At 37.0% G+C, this 26,581-nt stretch overlaps 1 protein-coding gene across 1 annotated transcript in view; it reads right to left on the reverse strand.

Moving 5' to 3' along the window:
* Positions 1-19,749: 19,749 nt before the first annotated feature.
* LOC128869860 (uncharacterized) overlaps positions 19,750-26,581 on the reverse strand; it is a 44,547-nt gene continuing 37,715 nt past the window's right edge. The window contains exon 3 of the mRNA XM_054112464.1: positions 19,750-20,450. Coding sequence (XP_053968439.1) covers positions 19,750-20,450 — 701 coding nt within the window. The remainder of the gene's footprint in view (positions 20,451-26,581) is intronic.

The raw sequence follows: 26,581 nt of genomic DNA on the forward strand, positions 1-26,581 counted from the left end.
ACCACGTAAACACACACCCGGGATACGTTTGTACCCGGGACCTTATTTTGCGGTTTTTTTAATGCTTATTCAACCGATTTCTATGATTTTTTTTTCTTGAAATGTATATTTTAATATATAACAAGTATTTTGTCTTTTGTTTCATTCGAAAATTCCTACTGGTTCCAGCGATATGGGCAAATAAAGTCAGGACATGCAACAGTGGATTTTTGTTTTTGTTGTTGTCCTGATAAATGCAAAACAAAATAATATAATTTTTTATAATATACTTGTAGAGTAACAACGAATACACATTTCGGTTTTTATTTCATTGAAATATTCTACCTGGTTCAAAAGATATGTGCAAAAAGGTCGCGCAAGGTATGGGTACGTAGGTAGCAAATACACTGGTATAACTGGTTTTTGTATTTTATATGCAGCTGCAAGGGTTGTTTTCACACGAGGTGTTGTTATAAATGCTGCCTGTTGATATTTTCATTATTGTTTTGGTGCTCAAAAGTGTAAGAAGTGAAAATATAAGTGAAAATAAATATAACTGAAACTATAAATAACTGGATACGAAATGACTCCAAGAAGAAACGAATATTTATCAAGTGCAGCATATAGAAGGTAAAAAATGTAAAATAAGCAACAATGTAAACATATACTAATTTTTTTATTATTCAGGTTAACTGAGGAACAGCGAGAATCATATATACAATCTTTATTTGATGAAATTTGTGACGATGACGCTCCCTATGGCTTTGACTCAGAAGATGAAGAAGAAATTCAATTCAATGCCATTGAAATTGCTGATGACGATGCTGAAGTTTCGCAAAGTGCCGCAGAAGTATTACCTGATTATGCGGACTATGAGGATGATGAAGAAGACGATGAAGAAGAAGAAGTAGAAGAAAATAATGAATTACCTGCTAGTGGCGAAGTCATGGACGCCTGTGTCAATAACAGAGCTGTATGCATTTTTTGGCATACTTATTATGACTGGTGCGAACCATAGCAATGGAGAACATGTTCGAGATTTATGGAGCGTCAAAAACTATCATTTATATCGCGCCACAATGGGAGTCAACCGTTTCTGTTCGATATTGCGGTTCCTAAGATTTGACGATAAAAACACTCGTGCAACACGCTTACTAACTGATAAAGCAGCACCGATCAGTGAGTTGTGGACGATGATGAACAATAATCTTGCTGCACATTACAAGCCCAGCTCATGCTTGACGATTGATGAACAATTATTTCCTTACCGTGGACGCACACGGTTTACGCAGTACATACCGTCAAAACCTGCTAAATATGGTGTCAAGGTTTGGTGGATTTGCGATGCCACAAATGCATATCCACTGCATGGACAAATATATACTGGCCAAGCAGAAACTGGTAGGGAAACGAACCAAGGCGAACGAGTGGTGAAGGATTTGTCTGCCAAATACCAAGGAAGTGGACAATTTTTGTACGACCTTGCCAGTTGCAGAACTGCTTCTCACCTGGAAACTCACGATCGTTGGAACTTTGCGCAAAAACAAATCATATATTCCTCAAGAAATGAAGCAGAACAAAAACAGGACAATTGATTCAACGACATTTGGCTTCAAAAATAATGTGACAATGTGCTCTTATGTTCCCAAAAAAAAAATAAAGCAGTAATTTTGCTTTCGACCATGCATAATGATGCTGAAATAGCTGACAGTGGGAAACCTGAAATAATTGAATATTATAATCGTACCAAAGGTGGTGTTGATCGAATGGACCAAATGTTTGCGGAATATTCAACACAAAGACAAACAAAACGCTGGCCACTAGCGATGTTCTTCAACATGTTGGACATTACAGCTCTTACAGCCTACATTGTCTACGATTTGAATAACCCTATGTTGCCTTGGAGAACAAACAACAAGCGTAAGCAGATCCTGCGCAGCTTGGCTGAAGCATTGTGTATGCCCATTATTGAAGCCAGAGCCATAAATCGTCAAGTGACGCGAAATTTTTCGACTAAAATTGCTATTGAAGCATATTTCAACCGACCGCTGGAATCAATGGTGTCAACAGCAGCATCAACATCTGCCGCAGCGCGCACGCCAAAACCTGTGTCCGGATCTTGCTATTTATGTTACGCACAAGAGGAAAAACGCCGTAGAAAAACCAGAAAGCTGTGCGCCGAATGTAAGAAGCCAATGTGTCTTGAACATTCGGTCACATCAACAAATTGCTCTATTTGCCATGATTTTCCTTAGATATAAGATGCATTTTTATAATTTTTATAATAAGAGTCAATAATATAATGTGTGAAATGAATATTTTTAATTTTTCAAATAAAAAAATAATATAAAAAATGTTTTTTTTTTTTGATTATTATGAGGATTTTTACTATTGGGGTACAAACGTATCCCGGGTGTGTGTTTACGTATATAATGTGTTTGGAAGGCTGTAGCTCCTGAACCAATGGTTTGATCTGGTTCAAATTTTGAATTTGAACTCAAAACTAAATAATCTTCCTAGATCCGAAGTAAGCGGTATAGAGGTGTAGCGGTTCAAAAGTTACAACACTTCAAAGTTGAAGTGGATACATTTGTACCCGAGTGTGTGTTCTAGGGTTTAGTGCTTTATAAATTTCGCATCCTTTGTAGTTGGCGGTATGGTTACCTCCACATAAGGTGCATTTAACTTCCTTTATTCAGTTATTGCATTCTATTGATAGATGTCTACCAGCGCATTTCACGCATACTGGATCTCTTGTACAATAATTGTTTGTATGACTATGTTTCTGGCATTTCGTGCACTGTGAAGTGGTGCGCTTATGGTGAGGTGCCTCAAAGGAGACTATGCAGTTCATTAGCTTGTTTATATTGTAAATGTCTTTGTTGTTATAACTTGCTTTTAGTTCGATGAAAAATAATGATAGTGGTTTGTTTGTTGTTCTTTGTATTATATTTGTAATGTTAAGTACTTTGTGGCCTTTTTCGTTTAGTTGTTTTTTAATTTCTTCTTGGTCTGTAGAGTGGTGCATATTACGTAAGACTACTTTAAATCCTCTTTCACTTTTTGGTCTAAATGTATACAATTTCGTTCCTTTTTCTTTTAACATATGGTGCAATTGGTTATATATTTGCAAATTTTCTGCTTGAATGCGAACTTCATTATTTGCTAAGATTTTTAGAGTGAAGCTGTTATTTGCAACTTCATTTAAAGCACTCTTTAATGTTTTTATACATTCTACGCCTTGAATATATATTGGCGGAGACTTATTATTTTTTTTCTTTTACATCTTTATTTGCATTTATATTTTGTGATGGTGGAACTTTAATTTTTGCTACTGGCAGTCGACGTTGAGACCTTCATAGATGACTAGATGTGAAACTCTTTTTCTCGAGAGAGCGCTGAAAAATGAGCATTTTTTATAACATTTTCCAATATTGCCACACCGGTAGAAACATGAATTGGGTATTTTTGAACCAAAGGTCTGGAATTTTTAGTTTCCACACCACCATTGAGGTTAGTATTTAGTGTGCGGTTGCCCAATAGCCTTATATCACTCGTAAACACCTACATATACTAAAAATAAGCACAATCCCTATGAAATATGTACATAAATAAGCCAAAAATTTAAAAATTTATATGTAAATGAAATTATTTTAAACTGAAAAACAAAAGTAATTTAATAATAATAAAGTAGTGAACGCGAAAAACATAAGTTATAATTAAAAACATGACTTATTGCGATTTTTTAATATAACACAGAAATTGGGTAACAAAAAAAATTCTCAAACAACGAACAGAATAAGTTAAAGCAGATTACCTTTAATTTTTGTAAAATATCTCAAACACAAATTCAGTTCCCTTACCTACGCTTTTCAACCATAGAATATTTACGTATATATTGTACAAATTTACATAAACCAACACACAGTTTTCCATAAAATTACATTATGTACATAAGATTAATTAAAAGTAGGAGTCGAAAAGGATATAACGAGCTTTGGATTCTACAAACTCACTTAAATTCAAATTATTACATTTCAATTGAATTAATTTTAAGACAAATAATTATAAACATTTCAACACGTCATTTCTCCATTAAGCAAAAACGAACTGTTTTCGTCTGTTATTTTTGGCGCGTTTCTTCTGGCAGTCTGCCATTTCGCCTATCAGCTGTTCAAAATCCCATAATGTGTGAGTGATGCCAATGTGTGAGTGATTTGAAACGTCCTCATGGGCGCGCTCTCTCTCAAAGTTTTGAATTTGTTTAAATATGTATTGGCATATCGAATAACACTTGATGAAGCACTTTGCAGTTTGCTATGAGTCTCTATCTCTTATTAGCAATAATGCACTTTGAATTCGTTGAAAAATCTTTTATAAACACGGATCGACAGTAAAACACGTCGGATACGCACAGTATAAATTCACTCCTTTTGTTTAATAATACAGTTCTTTTTTTTAACTAACAGTTTTGGGAGCTTTAAATTGAAAAAAAGAAAAAAGACCAAGATTGAAGAATTTCGCATTTGGGTATAAAAAAGCACTAAATTTATTGTGAAGAGCAAATAGTTGGCAACACTGCACAACTCAGCTAATGCGACGTCAAGCTCTCTCTATTGGGCGCAATCTTGTTTCTATCATTCTTGAATAGATACCATGTAGAATAATAAACATGCTGTTGTGAAGAATTTGGCAGCACAGTCAGCGTAAACGCCATTACATCTCAATTTGTAATCCTACAATACCATATGTGTCTATCGTTGATTGGTCGTTAAAAAGGGAAGAAATTGGGGGAACTTTAGCAAAAAGGAAGCCGTGTGCATAAAGAAAGAGGTAGAACTTAAATAGAGGGCAGAGGGACATGAGCAAATTTTTTAGTCCTCTGAATAAAACTCAAATATTATTCTAAATTACAAAAAATGTTGACTTGTAACATTTTAAAAAATTGTTCCTGCCCTTCTAATTTAAATTAAATTCTTTGCACTGACACTGTCTTCTACATCGTCTACAAATACAGCTGCGCCAACTAACCTCATAGCCTAATTTAAGCTCTTCCACTAGTCACGCCGCGGCGTTGAACAATTCCATTACATCGAATCTCATTTCTTGAACAACTATTTGCTGAACAACAATTGCTGATACAGAAAAAGTATGCCTCTAATAGTGCATCTGCGCATGAAAACGCCCCGGTGGCGCATCGCGACAACTTGAATTCTACTATATTGTTTGGAACTCTTCCGCGGTTAATGTGTTGTCATGTGGTGTACCATGCCATGCGGTCGCTCCAGGGAAACCCAATGAATACTCTCGGTCACTCATTAAACTCTATTGGTGCGAACGAATCTGCCACTGGGCTGAGCTACTACAAGAGCAAAGTGAAATCTTAATCTAAACATAATTACCCTAGGTTTTACCTTTTGCGCAAGATGCAGTTCCACGTTAAACGCATGTTACACTGTGGAACAAATTCAGGCTAGCAAAAATTAGGTCCATTCTGAGAGTGGTGGGTGAAAATAGGGGCGAAATTAGAAGACCCGTATCGCGCCGTTTGTTTATGTTAGTTCGAATTTTTTTTTAATCGGCCTTCGAATTTTGCAGTCAAATGCCGATTTTCAGTGTATTGTTTATATGGTTTTTTGGCTATAACTCGTCGACTAATTGATATTTTTTCAATCTGTAAAAGCCAAATTATTGCTAGAGACCTGTGCAACAATTATTGTACAATTTTTGAACAAATTGATTTCGAAAACTTTTATGGTTCTTATGAGGCAAAATGTTGGAAAAATTATTATTTTTTCATGTTTTTTGAAAATATTTTCCACAAAACTAAGTGTTTTTACTTTTTTTGTCGTCTATAATATGCTTCTCAGTTTCTTTATTGAATTTCAGTTGAAAAAAAATTGTCTTAGACGATAATTTGCGCTTTAGGCATACAGTCATAATACAAAACTTGCGTTTTTTGAGCTTAATAATAATTTATTTCTCATTTTTTATTTACCAATTTTGTTCAGTGTTGGTTTTGAAGAAACATAGAAAAAGAAAATATAAAAATATGGAAAAAAATATAATTTTGAAATGTTAATAATGAAAAGTTTTAAGTAGAAAAATAAAATAAATTAAATTAATAATTTGGCCAGCTGCCGTTTAGCAGGCGGCTGTGGATCAACACCACTGCTCTCTCTAATGTCTTGGTCATCGTCATCATCATCAGAGAGATCGATTATTTCGTCCAACAGATATTCTGGATTTTCATCTGTGTCTTCCCCTTCTTCCTCTGTTTCCTCGTCTTTCTCTTCTTCAAAGGTGTTTTTATACCACCAACAAATTTCAGCGAGTATCGCATCTGGAGATTTCTTTCCTCTGTACCTGAAACGAAAATAGTTTTCAATTGTTAACATGTTTAAATTGTGCACTCTGACCAAGATATTAGAAAAATCTAGGAATTCAAAATATGCACACTCTATAGTTACCGTATTTCAAATGGAAGCGCAGTTTGGTGATGACGTTCGCCTTGCTCATCAGATTCAGTTGGCAACTGTTGAGCGAGTTTTTCAAGATGCTGATGCAAGAGATGAATTTTGTATGACATATTAACCCCAATTTCAGCGAAAGCTGCCAACATGTTTGCAACAGATTGCCTGTAGTTTTCTTCGCGTTCTTTACCCAAAAGTCCTTTGATGACTACTTTCAATGCGAGCCATGCATTTAATTCTCGGTCTGTCAGAACTTGCTCAAAATCTTGACGACTCATTAGTTTCCGTATGTCGAGACCATTAACAACCCCTTCCTGAATTTTGGCCTTACTTAATCTTGGGAAAATGTCTTTCAAGCGGTTGAATACTGCTGGTCTTTTTGCGATACATTTCAAAAAATTTTTAGCAATGCCAAGTTAAATGTGGAGCAACGGCAACAAAATTTTCATTTCAGGAACAAGACTTTCGTGTAGCCTATTGTCATTAGGCCATTTTCGCCCAATTCGACTACTCCAGTTATGTTGTTTGTACTGGTTTCTTCCTTTAATACCTTCTCCGTATCGTGAATCCCAATCGCACAAAAAACACGGATATTTTGGACGGCCAGATGCTGTTAAGCCTGTAATCAAGGAAACTACTTTGAGGTCGCAGCAAATGCGCCATTGGTGTTCGTTATATTTGACTACTTCCAGAATGTCTTTCAATTTATCGAAAGTTTCACTAGTGTCAGTGCTATACGCAATCGGAACAGAAGGCATTCTATTTGTCTTGTGCAAAAGCACAACTTTTAAGCTGATTAGTGAACTATCGATAAAGAGACGCCAATCATCTTTTTTATAGGTTAACCCTATCGCCTCCATTAACTTTTCAATATCGTTGCTATAAGCGAAATTTTTTGCATCATTGACATTGAAGAACTTTTGTAACTCTTTTTGGCGTTTTCGATATGCTGTTACTTTTGTACCTTTCGTCAGCAAATTATTTCCTTTCAAAAATGAAGCCAGTCGTTCTGATTTTTTCTGAGTCAAACACAAATTTGCAACAATTCCATCCAATTGGTTTTGTGTTATTAGGATTGGGTCCTTTGATGTTTTATAGGATGTACCTTCACCAGGGTTGAATTCTGAGGAGAAATCCATGGGTGCAGCAGCGGTGGTTGTAGTACTGATACCTGTTTGAAGATCAGTACTTCGGTATGTTGGTACTGGAACGAATTCTGAGTGCGGTAATGGTAATTGGACACTTGACACTGCTACATAAGTTTTATTTTGGGTTTTTTTTACATTAGTTTTATGTAATGAATGTGTGTATATCGCACAAATTTTCGACTGATACTATATTTTTTTCCATGATATTTATATGATGGATTGAAAACTATATTTTAGATAAGAAAAAAAGCGAAAAACAATGAGTTGCTTGCCAGATATTAAGAAATAATAAGGAAAACGTTAATTTTTCGAACATTTTGTGACTTTCGTCTAAGTAGCTGCCAAAGTATTTAATCCCGTAATTTTCTTTTCAAATTACATTTATTTAAGAAACTGAGAAGCATATTATAGACCACACAAAATGCAAAAAAGACTTAGTTTTGTTGAAAATATTTTCAAAAAACATAAAAAAAAAATAATTTTTCCATCATTTTGCTTCATAAGTACCACAAAAATTTTCGAAATCAATTTTTTCAAAAATTGTACAATAATTGTTGCACAGGTCTCTAGCAATAATTTGGCTTTTACAGATTGAAAAAATATCAATTAGTCGACGAGTTATAGCCAAAAAACCATATAAACAATATACTGAAAATCGCCATTTGACTGCAAACTTCGAAGGCCGATTAAAAAAAAATTCGAACTAACATAAACAAACGGCGAAATACGGGTCTTCTAATTTCGCCTCTATTTTCACCCACCACTCTCAGAATGGACCTAATTTTTGCTAGCCTGAATTTGTTCCACAGTGTTATACAACAACCTTCAAGTTTTGTTACACCATTCAACATAGCTGCTTGCGCTGTTTATGTTTAACAGAAGTGAGATAGTATGCTAAAACTAAGACCAAAATGACATTAAGGGTAACAAGTTGGTACTACTTATCGCACTTCACAGTGATAGCTTGAGGCGAGTTTATATAAATACTTGCCGAGTGCGGACGTGTTACATGGGTGCTCCGAGTTAAACTGCAACAAGTAGTAAATTCAGCGTTTCTAAGGATTGGGTAGTGGAGTCCGTGGCGTTTGAGAGAGTGGCGCTAATTGCTATGTAAATTGCTGCTGTTGTTCTGCAACAGATTCATCACAACTTGCAAAAAACTAATTACATATTGTTTATTATTTACTTGAAACTATTCCATGTTGTAAGTAAGTAAATAACAACAAATAACACCACGTAAGGATCAGCTGGCTCTGTCACACAAATACTGGGATAGTGTTCCGCTATCAAAAAAATAGTAAATATGGAAAGAATATGCTCCAAATTAAATAAAGAAATAACAGAACTAAAAGCACAATATACGATGACACTACAACTTATGCAAGCGCACGTAATTCAAATTTGTCAGGTGTTAGAAAAAAAAAAACAAAGTCGGATACATTTCTAACAGAACTCGTACAAAACTTAGGTCAACAAGCAAACATCCCGATGAAAATGTACAGCAAAATTAAAATTCCATCTACCGTAGTATACGAGACGGTTGAAGAGGAGTTCGCTCGCGAAACGAACTGGAAAAAGAAATGCAGAATTTTCCCCAGATAGAAAAAAATCGGCCTGATTTAATACTGATAGCTCACAAAACACATTAAATGAAGAAAAGAAAGTCCACGCCAACCACCTCATGGTCACGGGAGATTGTGAATACCAGCAACTCTATAATGTGGCAAAACCAAAATCAAGTAAATATTTTTCCATAAAACTAATAAATAGTAAATTATACATTATAAACACCCTAGAAATAAGTTATTACAGGAAGTACCGAATATATTATATGATTGAGGTATAGTATTTCATTTGCCTGTAAAAATAAACAAACAAGACCGATTAAAGTAATTGTAAAAAGTCACATATGATGGCGATTTATAATTAAATTAATTAAATTGGTATAAATATTATGATTTCATATCGGCTTAAACATCATAAATGCTGTAAAAAAAGAGGTTGTCTGGAAAGTCGGTTTACTGACGATAGTTTAACGTGACAACGTCATAAGAAAATGTTGATGGAATGGTTGCAATTTTCAAAACAAAATTTTAATTTTATTTGTTTGATAGATATTTTGTATGGACATAGAGGAGGAGGTAAAAGGAATTGCAATGGAATAGGTCAAGTTACATTTACACAAACGTGAAAAATGATGAAACATTTATCAAATTCATGAAAGATATCTTCAATTTCGATTGTGCATCAGACGTTAATAAGTCAACAACACTAAGAGGCATCATCATCGATTTGACTTTCTCAAGACACATTACACTTGAAACACTCCCTTTCATTTCCTATTTTTCCTGTCATCGTTTATTCTCAACAGAGAATTGGTTCATTACCATGCACACAGGAAGAAGGCATATGCAAATACAAGTATGTGAATTTATATATGTACATATGCGCATATGCATACATATATACGCTCACTTAAGTAGGAGAGAGCAAGATGTCGAACGTTACCGTTCGTTTGCTTTGTCGTTCGTTCCGCGCTTTCGCTTGCAGTTCATTCAAGGTAACGACAATGAGCAAGGTAACGACAAATAAGCAAGGTAACGACAGATGAGCAAAGTAACGGCAAATGAGCAAGGTAACGACACATTTTTTCGTGCGTGCAGCCGGCTAAATCGAATTATAAGACGTTATCACGTTAAAAAAATAAACGCTTGCAAATCATTGAATTTTATTATAAAAATGCGTGTTCTGTTTATCGCGCGCTTCTTCCATTTTATGGTCAGTTTAATCGACCAACTCAAGCGGCTATTCGAGCTATTGTGACTAAATTTACAACCAAATTTACATTATTGGATGAAACCACCAACACGCTTATTTAGAGTACGAACATAAGAAAATATCGCAGCTGTATCGGTCAGTGTTAATGATGACCATCAATTATCGATTCGGCGCCGTTCGCAGCAATTGGGCCTCTGTTACTCAACAGCGTGGAAAATTTTGCGAAAGGATTTAGGTTTAAGGCCTTTCAAAATACAGCTGGTGCAAGAATTGATGCCGAACGACATACCGCAAAGCAGAATTTTTGGTGAATGGGCTCTTGGAAAGTTGGCCAAAGATCCACTTTTTTATCGAAAGATTGTGTTCAGCGACGAAGCTCATTTTTGGATCAATGCGTGCGTAAATAAGCAGAATTGTCGATTTTGGAGTGAAGATCAACCAGAAGAATTGCAAGAGCTACCAATGTATCCAGAAAAGGTCACAGTTTGGTGTGGTTTATGGGCTGGAGGTATCATTGGACCGTACTCTTCAAAAATGCTGTGAATCATAACGTAACTGTGAATGGTGATATCCAACTTTTTTTTGCCCAAAATGCAAGAGTTTGCCGTGCATGACATTTGGTTTCAGCAAGACGGTGCAACATGCCACACAGCACGCGACTTGTTGAGAGGCGAACTCGGTGAACATTTTATTTCACTTTCGGGACCTGTCAATTGGCCACCTAGATCGTGCGATATAACGCCCTTAGATTATTTTTTGTGGGGCTATGTTAAAGCTCATGTCTATTCAGACAAGCCTGCTTCAATTAACGCATTGGAAGACAACCTTAAAGCACTTATATGTGAGATACCGGCCGAAACATTGGAAAAAGTATGCCAAAATTGGACTAAGCGGATGGACCATTTGAAGCGCAGTCGCGGTCAACATTTGCCTGAAATAATCTTCAAACATTAAATTATATTGGGTGTACAATCGATTTTAATAAAAATTTCATGATTTTTTTGAATTTTACCTGTGTTTTTGTGAAAAACTTTCGTATAGCTCTTAAAAAATCACCTTTTACAATACTATAGTAAGCAACCTTGATGCGCAAAGTGCACGCTACTAGCGCTTTCGCACCATTTTGTTTCCACATTCTCGTTACCAACTTGTTTGCCAGTTATTTTCAGCATGACTATATCCAGTCTGTGGAGTTTATGAACCTTATTAGGTTGTTGACATCTAAGCCAGACAGTTGTTTGAGATTCTCAAACGCCGGCTTGCCCATTCTTCCATGGGGCAGAACATTCACAGAGGAAACGGAATATTGTTTTCTTTTTCTCCGGTTGTTTACAATTATGGCAGTATGTGTTCCGAGGGATGTCCATTTTGGCTGCTCGTTCTCCGACAGAGCCAGTTATAACTGCCGTTAGCCTCCAGGCGTTCCGTCAATTCATGTTTTTCAATGTCGATGATTATTTGAGATTGCAGGTGGGCCATATTTATTTATTTATTTATAAAAATGAGAAACAACAATACAATTGTTATTGCACAGCAAAAAAAGGAGCACTGGCTGCCAGGGCCTTTGGCTCACCGGTATGAAAAAAGTATGTGTGAATATGAAACATTATATAAAAAAGTATAGGAAATTACTGAGTTGAGATAGCAGTTAAATTGCTAATAACACAATACGTTACTTAGAGCTATAGCTACAGGGAGTTAAATTACTTTACGAAGATCAGTTAGGGTTAGATATTTGGCAATTTTCTCAATGTTTTCGGGTGTAGTGGTTTTTAAGAGATCAATGGCGTTGTCGCAATTGAATATGTTGCTTCTGATTGACGTGAACTGTGGACATTCGTTGAGCAGGTGTGTGATGGAGAGTGTTGACGCAGGACAATACTGACATGATGGGGGCTGGTACCAGATTGCCTATACGAATGTGTGGCTATGGTATGGCCTAAGCGTAGTCGGACGAAAGCTTTGATATCGTTGCATCGGCATGATGATGGGTACTTAGGTGCATTTCTATCACCATTAATTTGCGTGTAGTGGTGTCGGATGGATTTCCATTCAATCATTTGTTTTATACGCTGTTGCGAAGAAATTAAATTATGCAAGTCCCTCTTGTCAAGGAACTGAAAAGAGATTAAAGGTTCTTTTCCGGAGAGCTTGGCACGCAGATCTGCTTGTTCATTTCCTGCGTTTCCTTTATGCCCTGGTACCCACATTATTTTAATTTTGTTATGGGTTGCAATTAATTTGTCACGGATACACGATATGATCTATCTTTGACAATATATCCATAATCTATCTTTGACAATATAAACGATTTCGTTACATTAACTAAGGTTGAGATGTTAATTAAACAGTTTCTTGAGCTTAAATATTTAATAACATTAAGCCTGGCAGCCAATTGATTTCTAACATACAAACAGTGTTCCTTAAAAGTTAATCTTTTATCAAAGATAATACCCAAAAACTTAAGACTATTTGTATTTACAATACCACCACATTTGTGTTTACGAAAGATGGGAAGCAATTTGCATTTTACTGTGTTTATGTTAGCGCCAGAGCAATTAGACCAACTCGAAATGGCAGAAAGTACATCAAGGAAGTCTTTTTTAACAACGTTTAAATCATTTACTTTAGTGAAAATGAGAACATCGTCGGCGTAACAAATATGGGAGACATTTTTATAATTGGATATTATGTTGCTTATTTCGTTAAATGCTATGACAAACAAAATTACTGAGAGCGGAGAACCTTGTGGTATACCGTTGTACAGATCGTAAATGTTAGAAAAGGTTGAATTTACTTTAGTTTTAAATTTGCGGTTTGATAAAAAACTTTTTACAAAGTTGTATACGTTGCAACCTATATTCCATTTTTCAATTTGACGTAGAACCACGTGTATACCAACACGGTCAAAGGCTTTTTCGAAGTCCAGGCTTAAGGTTGAAACATGTCTTCTGTTTGATAGTGCGGAGGATATATAATTATCAAAGACGAGCAAAGCGTCCATGGTATCTTGACCTTGTTTATATGCGACTTGCTGTGGATTTATTAAATTATGTTTCAGCGCATACCAAGATATACGTTTAGAAACAATTTTCTCGAGAAGTTTCCCTAGACAACAAAGCAGTGAAATCGGTCTGTAACCCAGTACTTCCGGTGATATACTATTCGATTTTGGTATAGGTAGAACAATAGCATTTTTCCAACATTGTGGATATACACCCTGCATCAAGATATTATTGTATAACCTTATTATTCTGAGTTTTAAAATAGAAGGCAGTTTTTGCAGCATGGGATATGAGATTCTGTCTGCACCTGGGGTTTTACCTGACATCGACGCAAGGGCTGATTCAAACTCAATGAGGTCAATTTCATTTCCAAAAACGGTAGTGGAGGAGGTATGAATGCCGTTAGACTTCGCTAAATATTTTTTTTTGTAGAAATGAAAGTTGAGTGGAAATTCGAGTCTTGCGAGTATTTAGACCAAACCATGGAAAAATGATCAGCTATTTCTTTAGGGTTAAGTATAGGACCATTCGGACCGTTCATCAGGGTTATAGTTGTTTGTTTATAAGAGCCTGAGATCATTTTTATATCAGCCCAGGCCTTTTTTGTATTTGTTTTGTGATTAATTTTCTCGGAAAATTTATTTAAACATTCTCTTTTCGCTTGCTTTGATTTCTTCCTAAACATAGCATTGGCTTTTTTGTACGTGACTAGGTTATCGTTTGACCTATTTTTTTTAAATTCGGCCCAGAGAAATTGTTTTACATTCCTTAGCTTGGAGAGTTCATTGTTCCAATAAGGCACACAGTTTTTATGCATTTTCCTGCGTTGAGAATAATTTTCGTGTTTAATGATGCCTCACGGTTAATGTTATTGGAGGTATCTAATTCATTGGAAAGTTGGGTAGCCTTACATCTAAAATTTCCCCAGTCCGCTTTGTCTATCAAGAATTTGGGGCATGCGGTAATGTTTTGAATAGTCCTTGCATGCACAGTTGTTGCAATGGGGTAGTGATCGCTACCGTATAGCTCATCTAAGGTATTGGTGCAGAGCTTAGGTGCTATATTTGTAGAGCATATTGTTAGATCTATGCTGCTAAATGAGGAATGCGTAGAGAAGTGTGTAAGTTAATTATAATTTAGTATTGTAAAATTTTCGGGCAAAATCCAATCTTCTGCGATTTCACCTCTCTTATTACAAATTTGGGAGCCCCAAATAGGACTCCAAGCATTAAAGTCACCAACAATTATTACTGGAGTTCGTATAGATCGGACTATATTGTTTAAATCTCTAAGAGTGAAGTTCTGTTGAGGTGGTAAATATAAATTTACGATTGTGAACTTAAAACTGAGTGTTATTTCTACTGCAAGAACAGCGATATTAGACTGTATGTGGACGTATTTATGTGGGATATTTTTCTTAATCAACACGGCAATGCCTTGCTTACTTTGAGTGTTATGGGGGAGATTTAGGAAATAGCTTTGAAATTGCTTCGGAACGGATGCTGTTTTGTCGACAGCTAAATGAGTCTCTTGGAGAGCGATAACGCTTGGAGAGTGCTCTTGTTGAGAATGTGCGACGATTTTGACGATTGATTCATCTTTATATGTGCACATAAAGGAAACTAAGACTACGAAAGAGTTGTGGGAAAAGCTGCGTGCTTTGTTCGACGATTCAGGTTTTTCAAGAAGAATTAGTTTGCTTCGTCATCTTATATCCATAAGGTTAGAAAACAATGAAAATATGACGAATTATGTGACACAAATAGTGGAAACGTCTCAACGTTTAAGAGGAACAGGATTCGCTATTAGTGACGAATGGATCGGTTCTTTGTTGCTAGCCGGTTTACCTGAGCGATTTATGCCTATGATTATGGCCGTAGAACATTCGGGCATTCAAATAACTACCGACAACATCAAAACTAAATTACTTGATATGGAATCAGTTGATGTGAGTGAAGCAGAGCGCAATTCCGCATTTGTCGTCAAAGGCTGGCAGAAGAAATGTAAAAATAGCAACAATACTTTAACCTCAAATGTAAATAAAACAAGGAACACAAAAACAGTTACTTGTTACCATTGTAAAAATACTGGTCATTACAGGAATCAGTGTCCATTATTAAAGGATAAATGGGCCAAAGGGTCGGACAAAAACAAAAGTCAAAGTAATGCCTTTAGTGTTGTATTTTTGAGCGGCGAATTCAGTAGAACTGATTTTTACATTGATTCAGGTGCGAGTGCGCACATGACCGCGAATGAAAGTTGGTTGATAAATCCCCAGTATTCATCTTCATTTCATGAAATTATAATTGCAAATAAGATGAAGGTGCCTGTTTTATGTTCCGGTGACGTAGAAATAACAACAAATTACGATTTTGATATAACAGTAAAGAATGTGTTGTGTGTGCCAAGTCTTACAACAAATCTGTTATCAGTCAGTGAGTTAATAAATGTCGTCTTTGAAACGAATAAATGCTTAATTAAAAATAATAAAGGCGAATTGGTTGCTGAAGCGAACTTAACTAATGGTGTTTACAAATTGAATCTAAAAACACAGAATTGCTTATTATCATCGTCATCTACCATAGTGAATGGGGAAACGTGGCACAGGCGTCTTGGTCATATAAATAGCAATGATATGAACAAAATGAAGCGTTGCGGATTAGTGAATGGGCTGGATTATCCTGACACGTTCACAATAAGCAAATTAGATTGTGAGATATGTTGTGAAGGCAAACAGTCAAGATTGCCATTCAGTACTGGATCCCGAGCAACAGATGTACTAGAAATTGTTCATTCTGATATTTGTGGGCCAATGGAGACCAAGTCGAGATAGATACTTTCTATTATTAATTGATGACTATACCAGAATGACCTTAATTTATTTTCTGAAAACAAAAAATGAAGTATTACACTATTTCACAGAGTTTAAGTGCGTGGTGGAGAATTTTCATAATAAAAATATAAAAATCTTGAGAACGGATAATGGTTGGGAGTATTGCAGTAATGATTTTGAGAATTATTTGAAATCAGAAGGCATTATACATAAAAAAACAAGTCCTTACACGCCCGAACAGAATGGGCTAAGTGAGAGATCAAATAGAACCATTGTAGAGAGAGCAAGATGTCTTCTCTTCGAAGCTGGTTTGGACAAAACATTTTGGGCAGAAGCTGCGAACACAGCTGTCTATTTAAAAAACCGGTCTGTAGCTTCAGGCATTGGAAAGACACCATATGAAGCGTGGTCTGGAATTAAACCAAACTTAGAACATATTCGTATATTTGGAAGCACTGTGATGGCTCACATACCAAGAGAAAAAAGAACCAAATGGGATAAAAAATCAAAGAAACATATTCTAGTTGGTTTCAGTGAGAATGTAAAAGGATATAGAATTTATGATCCAATCAAAAGACAGATTACAACCAGTAGAGATGTTGTGATTAAGGAAAAACCAAAGAAAGAAGAAATAGTTACAGTTTCTATAGAGAACACAGATTTAGTGGGGGATTATATGGTTGAATCTGTGGTGAAATTAGATTATCACAGTGAATCAAGCTCTAGTGACTTAGAATTCCGGGATGCAGAGAGTGTAGAATATAATAATGACTTGCAAAAAATCAATAATACACCTGAAAAAACAAACGATTCGCAATCCAATAATACACAACAAGCCCCTCAACTAGCTGATGAAATAAAAGAGAAAAGACAGAGGAAATAGCCTTCAAGGTACGGTGTTGCTAATATTTGTACTAGATCCACAGGGGAGGACGAGCCGACATATGAAGATGCTATCAGTGGTCCAGAGAAGCAGCAGTGGCTGCAGGCGATGGCAGAGGAGTTGGAGTCGTTCGGAGACAACCAAGTATGGAAGATTGTTGATGCTCCAGAAAATGCTAGTGTAGTGCAGTGTAAGTGGGTCCTAAAAACAAAATATGATTGCGATGGTAATGTAAGGTATCGGGCAAGGTTAGTGGCCAAAGGTTATACGCAGAAAGCTGGTGTGGACTACCAAGAGACATTCTCGCCGGTCATTAGACATTCAACCTTGCGCTTATTATTTGCATTAAGCGTTCAGTTCAATATGGACATTACTCACTTAGACGTTACAACAGCTTTTCTTAATGGATATTTAAAAGAAAGTATGTATATGCATTTACCTGACGGTTTTCCTGTTAAAGATTCCAGTAAAGTGTTAAAATTAAAAAAGGCTGTGTATGGTTTAAAACAATCTGCACTGGCCTGGTATCAGAGAGTCGAAGAAACATTGTATAATTTAGAATTTAGCAAAAGTAAATTAGAACCTTGTGTGTTTATAAAAAATCATAGTAATGGTAAGAAAACTTTTGTTGGAATTTATGTTGATGATTTCATAATATTTTCAAATGATAAGTCAGAAACTGATATTTTAATTGAAGCCTTGGAACAAAAATTTGAGATTAAAAATTTAGGTCAGGTAAAGCAATATTTAGGTATGAGGATTAATATTGATAAACATGCAAATGTAATTACAGTGGATCAGGAGCAATATATTGAGCAATTGATTAAAAAGTTTAACATGTCTGAATGTAGTACAGTTAGTACTCCGATAGAGACTAAATTAAATATTGAGAAATCTGATATTTGTGAAGATCATTTGCCATATCAAAAACTTATAGGTAGTTTGATGTATCTGGCAGTTTTGACACGACCAGACATTGCCTATTCAGTCAGTTACCTCAGTCAATTTAATAATTGTTATTCACATGTTCACTGGAATTATGCTAAGAGAATTTTAAAATATTTGTTAAAAACAAAGCATTATTGTTTAAGATATTCTAAAGAGAGAACAGAACTAGAGGGGTATGCAGATGCAGACTGGGCTAGTGATAGCATTGATAGACGTTCCTGTACTGGCATCTGTTTTACTAAATCTGGATCTGCCATCTCTTGGGAGAGCAAAAAGCAAAGGACTGTTGCTCTCAGTAGCTGTGAAGCAGAGTATATGGCTTTGTCAGAGGCTTGTCGAGAGGCGATTTATTTAAGAAATTTAGAATATGAATTAACAGGTTGTTTCAACATGATAATATTGTATAATGACAGCCAAAGTGCATTAAAACTGGCAAATAACCACCAATCTCATAAACGATCAAAACATATTGATGTAAGGTATAATTTTATCAGAGATGTAATTAATAGCGGTCTAGTTGAAACTAAATATTTGCCAACTGCTAACATGCCTGCAGACTTATTAACTAAGGGATTGTCAGAAATAAAACACTATAAATTTATGCAAATTCTCAGTATTGTTCCATATTGATTTCTTTTTGACAGTATTTGTATTGTTTGGAAGTTTGATATAGTGGGGGTGTTGAGAATGTATATCAAAATGTAAATTCTAACATCATCCAGTACTTAATATTTGTATTAGAACTATTGATGTAATTATCAAATCTGGCAACCTTTCATGTACTAGTCAAAACCTGGAAGTAAAGTTTAAGTCTTTCGTTGTAAATCCATCCACGTGTGCTTTTCTTTCATAAAAGCTCTTTTATCAGAAGCTCTAGTTCAGTGTAGTTATTGTAAAAACCTTTCAGATTCCACTGTAAAACCTTAAACAGTGAGAATACTTTGTAGTTAAATTGATTATACAGTCCAATCGTGATAGTCCGACACATACGGGACCGACTCGTTGTCGGATTATCAAATATTCCGGACTACCGAAGGTTCCATTTAATGACACGAAAAGACAGAAAAAAATCCCATCAACACCGTCAGAAATCGCGAGAGAACTGACCTCGTTCAAATTTAATGACAAATACATTGTGACCGGGAAACAAAACACAATCCCCCTCTGCTGCTCTGCTACGACTGATCAAAATAAAATAATGCCAATTGCATCCATAGACGTTATGAGGTTGTCGGATTACTGAACGTGTCGGAATAAGAAATGTCGGACTATTACGATTGTACTGTATTATATATTGAGGATCGCTGTGTGACATTATCTGACCGTTGTCTGACATCGTCTGATCGTGGATGTTATTAGCGTCGAATTGAGTTTGGCTTAGTATTTGATTGATTGCTGAAGAGTTGGATGGCTGTGATGTGTGTGATTGTGGAACGTATGCAGTTTGTATACTTTGAGCTTGTGTGAGAATATGGGAGAGAGTGGAGTCTAAGAGAAGTGGTGTATGTGGTGAAAATTGAGGGTGGGAGTTGAAATTGAGTTCATTTGGTACAAACGACGGCATTGTTTTGCTTAAGTGGACGTTATTGTTTTATGAGACAAGATTGCTTAAATCTGAGTTTATTTGGAATGAAGTACCAGAAGGAATACTGAGTGAATCAATAGACGATTGAGAGTTGTTTATTTGCGGGTTCTTGTTATTTTATGTTGTGGTGTTGGATGAAGTTGAGTTCGGTTGTATTAAGGTGTCGGAGTGAGCATTGAGCGAAGCTGTGCTCGGTGATTTGCATGATGGGCTAGGTGCTAAAGTGGCAGGGGGTTTAGTTTTGCTTTGTTCGATCTTGCTCAGATTTTGGGACTCGCTTACAACAGCAGCAAATGAGGCGCTGAGTGTGGTCGGTGTCTGTTCCTTGTAGAGTTTAAGTGCTTCGCACATTGAGCATTTGTTTTGACATTTGATTTTCAATATTTCTTTAGATTGCATATATTTTGGGCATGATTTAGAAGAGGATGGATGATCGCCTGCACAATTTGCACAGTAGATACGTGAACATGGTGGTGGGTGTGGGGGGAAATTGCATGATTGACAGGGTGCATTGTTGCAGCGTTTAGCTGTGTGCCCTAAAAGCTGACAGGTTTTACACCTCATGGGATTTGGGTAGTAAGGTTTGACTTTTGCAATATGCCACGATACTTCGACTTTTTCTGGGAGCTTGAAGAGGTTGAATGTGAGAAGTACGGTTCCTGTATATTGTGATACACAATTTTCCAGTTTTGAAAATTTATAAACGTCTGTGACACTTTGTGCGCTCATATTTTCAATAATCCCTTTTTCGTCCACATTGTTTAAGCAAGGTGCGAAAATTGTACCTTTTGAATTGTTCAGATTTTCATGGTAGTTCACTGCAATATCACATACACCAATTAGTTTTTTAGCGGAAATGAATTTTTATGCTATTTGGGAGTTTTTAACCAAAAGCAATAGGTTACCGTCACGTAGCTCAGATATTGAGATTATTTCCTTACGTATGGATTCTAGCGCTTTATGCACAGCAAAACACGAGTATTTGGAAATTGGTTTGTTTACATCAGCAGCACGAATTGTGAGAAATTTAGGGTTTTCTTTTTTCAACTGCGGTTTTTTTCTTTTTGACTGGGGACCCGAGGCAAGCAACGCAAACCTGTTGTCCCCGAGATTTGGTGGCCCGGGGGCCATTCTTAATGTTACTACACAATAACATTTGTATTGATATATAGGGTTGTTCAATAGGTGCGCTTCAACTTTTTTCCGATAGGGAGGGCGAACGACGCAATATCTTTTATTTTTCGCTTGTCATTTGTAAACTTCATTAGTATACATTTCACCATGGAACGCTACACACTTGAGCAACGATTGCAAATCGTGCAAATTTTTTATGAAAATAATCGTTCTGTTGCTGCTACTTTAAGAGCATTACGGCCATTTTACGGTCCATTTAACAAGCCGTCCCGTTTTGGGGTTATGTGAAGTCATTGGTCTACACTAACAAGCCGGCGACGATTTGTGAGCTCAGAGCCAATATTGAACGCGAAATTGCTGGAATTTCGGCCGATTTATGCAAAAGAGTGGTCGAAAATTGGGTTCAACGATTGGACTTCGTAAAACGTGCACGCGGTGGTCATGCCAAAGAAATCGAATTTCATACTTAAATGTATATGTTCAAACTCGATAATAAAAAAAAAATTAGTTAAAAAAGTCAAACCGTTTGTGTTTTATTCAAAAAAGTTCAAAAGTTGAAGCGCTCTTACTGAAAAACCTTATACTTTGATAAAAGTTAAGTTAATCCGTAAAGCGATTTGAAGAGGAACACGTGCGCGTTTGACACACCGAAAGAAAAGTCACAACAGAAAATCGAGAGTGTGCAAATACGTCTGCTCAGAGCGAGAACCATATTCTTCTTCTTAATTGGCGCTATAACCGCTTACGCGATTTTGGCCGAGTTTAGCAAAGCGCGCCAGTCGTTTCTTTCTCGTGCTAACCGGCGCCAGTTGGACACACCAAGTGAAGCCAAGTCCTTCTCCACCTCTCTTCCTCTGCTACCACCAGCTGGTACCGCATCGAATACTTTCAAAGCTGGAGCGTTTGTATCCATTCGGACGACATGACCCAGCCAACGTAGCCGCTGGATCTTTATTCGCTGCGCTATGTCTATGTCGTCGTAAAGCTCATCGTTCCATCGTCTGCGATATTCGCCATTGCCAACGTGCAAAGGTCCAAAAATCTTACGCAGAATCTTTCTCTCGAACACTCCAAGCGTCGCTTCATCGGAAGTTGTCATCGTCCACGCTTCTGCGCCATACGTTAGGACGGGCATGATGAGAGTCTTGTAGAGTGTTAGTTTTGTTCGTCGAGAGAGGACTTTACTGCTCAGTTGACTACTTAGTCCAAAGTAGCACTTGTTGGCAAGAGAGATTCTACGTTGGATTTCAAGGCTGACATTGTTATCGGTGTTAATGCTAGTTCCTAAATAGACGAAGTCTTTTACAACCTCGAAATTATAACTGTCTACAGTGACGTGGGTGCCGATACGCGAGTGCGCCGACTGTTTGTTTGAAGACAGGAGGTACTTCGTTTTGTCCTCGTTCACCACCAGACCTATTCACTTTGCCTCTTTGCCCAGTTTGGAGAAGGCAGAACTAACAGCGCGGTTGTTAAGGCCGATGATGTCAATATCATCGGCATACGCCAGCAATTGTACGCTCTTATAAAAAATTGTGCCTGAGCGATTAAGTTCTGCGGCTCGTACGATGCTCTCCAACATCAGGTTAAAGAAGTCACACGACAGCGAGTCACCCTGTCTGAAACCTCGTTTGGTATCAAACGGCTCGGAGAGGTCCTTCCCAATTCTGACGGCGCTGCTGGTGTTGAGCAACGTCATCTTACATAGCCGTATTAGTTTTGCGGGGATACCAAATTCAGACATCGCGGCATACAGGTAACTCCTTTCCGTACTGTCGAATGCAGCTTTGAAGTCGACGAAAAGATGGTGTGTGTCGATTCTCCTTTCATGGGTCTTTTCCAAGATTTGGCGTATTGAGAATATTTGGTCGATGGTAGACTTTCCAGGTCTGAATCCACACTGATAAGGTCCAATCAGTTGGTTGACGGTGGGCTTCAGCCTTTCACACAATACGCTCGCTAGAACCTTATAGGCGATATTTAGAAGACTAATCCCGCGGTAATTGGCACAAATTGCAGGATCGCCCTTCTTATGGATTGGGCAGAGCACACTTAAATTCCAATCGGCAGGCATGCTTTCATCCGACCATATTTTGCATAGAAGCTGATGCATGCACCTTACCAGCTCCTCGCCGCCATGTTTGAATAGCTCACCCGGCAGTCCGTCGGCGCCCGCGGCTTTGTTGTTCTTTAGCCGCGTTATCGCTATTCTCACCTCGTCATGATCGGGTAGCGGAACGACAATTCCGTCGTCAACGATTGGGGTATCGGGATCTTCACTTTCTCGGGGACATGCGCAGCTGTCACTGTTTAATAAGTTCGAGAAGTGTTCCCTCCATAATTTAATATTGCTCTGTACATCAGACACCAGTTCGCCGTCTTTGTTCTTACAGGAAACCAAACAGAACCATATTATTCTGCTAATTATGGCAAATTGTATTCTTGACTGCACCTAATGGTGTGAATTCCGATTCTGCAAGAGCGTTATTCTTGACAGATCCCCCACCTGCCAATTCATCTGCTTTTTCGTTACCTAAAACGTTCCGGTGACCCAGGACTCAGATTAAGGTAACTATAGGGTTTTCACTCAAAGTGGTAAGGCTATTCCTACTTTGTTCCCCCACTTTAAAGGTTGTAGTAGCCGAATCCAGTGCCTGGCCTGGCTATACGAAAGAACAGCGATATTACCCTAAAAGAGAAATCTGCAATTAGTAGCCTTTAAGCTTCCTCAATTGCCAGTACTTCCGCCTGGAAGACACTGCTGGTATTGGGGAGACCCACAGAATTTTAAATTTTAAGTCTAGCGAATATATACCAGCTCCAACACCAGAATCCATTTTACTGTCATCTGCACAGACTGTAGTGTCGAAGTTGTTTAGCGAGACTTCCTTATTCCATTCCTCTTTACATGAAAAGAGAGTGGAAAAATTCCTATTAAATGCTACCGTCCTGACGATGTAGTCAGTCGCAATCTTCTTCCAAGTGTACGTTTACAGGCATGTAAAGCAATTTCTGCTTTCCTTGCCCGTTCTTCGACGTTTAATTTTCAGCTTAGTTTGGAGTCCAGAATTACCCCTAAGTACTTTGCACAGGGTTAAAGTGAGAGAGTTTGTCCGTTAATATTTGGAAGGGTAAAAAGCATAAGTTCTGTTTTACGCGGGTTTAAACTTGGACCACAGCCTGTGACCCTAGAGTTAAGCTTGCCTAACGCCCTTTGGACGATCCCACTGGTCGTATTAGGACACAGTCCTGAAGCCATTAGCCCCACATCATCAGGTCCTTTTCTTGGGCTACCCATATTAGCTTTGATGATCCTTTTTTTTGAGCATAATGATTACCAATTACTAATGCAATTGTCCACTCTTAAGTTTATCAACGCCCGTTGGATGGCATCTGTACTAAGTGAACGGGTAAACACAAAACTATTCAATGCACAAAACCCGAACAACAACAACCAAAATATTGCAAATGCGGCGAATCGCCTCCTGGTATCTATAGAGAAGACACGGGACAAAAAAAAACATAGGAGCAGTGCGATTAACAAACAGCTGAACAACCTCAAGAAAAACGTAATGCAAATGAAGTTAAAGTTGCACGCGAACCCATTGTAAAATTGCAAAGTACTGTTGAAAAAAGGGCTACATTTTCAGATATATAATATTAAAAGCAACAACAACGCGAATGGGGCATTTTAAGAAGGAAATCTGCTCTCAAGAATTCCATAGAAACTTACAAAACAAGAAGAAATTAATAAACTGATATTCCAAATATTGTACTTACAAAAACAAAATACCCTCATAGGCCCAGAAACAACATTCTAAAATGTTCTTGAATACAACAAAAACTATTTGATTCATAAACGCAAGGGCATACTATATTTCCCAAAGCAAGGCTCGATCATTCATAAAACGGGCCCACCACATCTTCCCTCACCCGCCGGAGGCGAACCGTCAATTTTTGTCGTGGCAAGTGCCAACATATTCGTATATATTTATTTAATTCATTTATTTAATGCATATCCATATGTATGTAAATATGTCTTCTAAATGGGCGGCAGTAAGACGACAATTGTAGCGAGTGGGGATTGTTTTAGATGCTGTGTGTCAAGTGCGCCCAGAAGCATTCACTAGTGATGTAAACAACAGCCACCGTTAGCTTCAAACAAGTTTATGGCAATTATTATGAGCAACATTCGATCTTCGACTGTAGTCGAAAGTGCTGATCGAACGAATTTTCATTTGGTATTATGGTGCTAATTCGCTGAAGAATAGGACTATTGGGAATTTCGATCGCTCGATGCATTTACAATAGATAATTTTTTCTCAGCTGATACAACAAATCAATATATAAGAAAAAGCGATTGTATTGAAATTCTTTGCTAACAACATTTTTAAAAGTAAAAAAAAGGATTTTTTGTGAAAAAAGTACAACGGAGTTGTGGTTCGACGATTCATCAGACGATGAAAGATTTGTGGAACAAGCTAGAAGTAGAAAACGGTTGAGGGACGCATCCAACCCCCTAAAAATGGTTTCCACTGAGTAAGTTTAGAAATTTCAAAATGTGTTGACGTACTAAGTATTACAGAAATTTCCTCACAGATTTTTAAGGAACTTTAGATTATCTAAAGAGGCGTTTATGAACCAACTGTCCAGTACAGAAAACCAGCTGCATCAGTGCAGCCGAGGCAAATCCATTCCAAATATTTTAAAGCTAGCAGTTCTACGATTTTGTGCTCAGAGATCGTACCAATTGAGCATTGGTAATGAAGGTATGCTAGGACTTGCTCCACCCACAGTGTCTGTTGTGCTATCGGAAGTAATATATTTCCTGGAAAATTATATTTGCCAAAGATGGATACAATTTAGTAGTACAGAAGCTGATATGCATCAAACGAAAGCGCATTTTTATAGAAAATACCGGATTCCAGGAATGATTGGCTGTGTTGATGGCACGCATATTAAAATTGTCGCTCCCAAGTTCAGCATTTGTATTAAAACAGCAAGGAATCCTACAGCATTAATGCTATGATTGTAAGTAGACATTTGCATATATGTAAATATGAGTCATAAATTCTAAATGCGAATAATGAAAATTTTAAGTACAAGTTCAGCATTTGTATTAAAACAGCAAGGAATCCTACAGCATTAATGCTATGATTGTAAGTAGACATTTGCATATATGTAAATATGAGTCATAAATTCTAAATGCGAATAATGAAAATTTTAAGTTTGTGATCATACAATTATAACTAAATATAAATGCGAAAAATCAAGCAGCTACTCATGATTCTATGGCTTTCAACATGTCGCCATTGAAAGCGCATTTAAAAGGAGCAACATCTCAATGGCCGTCGCAATACTTAGTTCCTCGGTATGTAATAAACCCCAATTGAAATTCCGTTTTTAATAATGTTTGCCTGTCTCAGGTGATGCTGGATACGCTCTAAAACCATATTTAATGACGCCGTTCAGAAACTCTGAGGAAGAGTCTCCACAATGGACATACAACAAACAACATGCCAAAGCGAGAAATATCATTGAGAGAACAATTGGAGTCTTGAAAAACGGATTTAGATGTTTGTTGTAGGCAAGAGCTCTCCACTATTCTCCAAAAAAAAAAGCAAAACTAATTATGAATGTGTGTGCAGCTTTGCACAACATTTGTCTGTTTTACAATGTTAAATTTCTGGATGAAGAGTTATCCGATGAGTCCCTCAACGATGATGCTGTAGATATTGAAGTGAAGTCAAGTAACGGAGAAGCAGAAAACATAAGAAATGAATGTCTTAGAATATTAAAGAAAATATTAAGAAGT

Source organism: Anastrepha ludens, chromosome X (genome assembly GCF_028408465.1).
Source record: "Anastrepha ludens isolate Willacy chromosome X, idAnaLude1.1, whole genome shotgun sequence".
Classification (NCBI taxonomy): domain Eukaryota; kingdom Metazoa; phylum Arthropoda; class Insecta; order Diptera; family Tephritidae; genus Anastrepha; species Anastrepha ludens.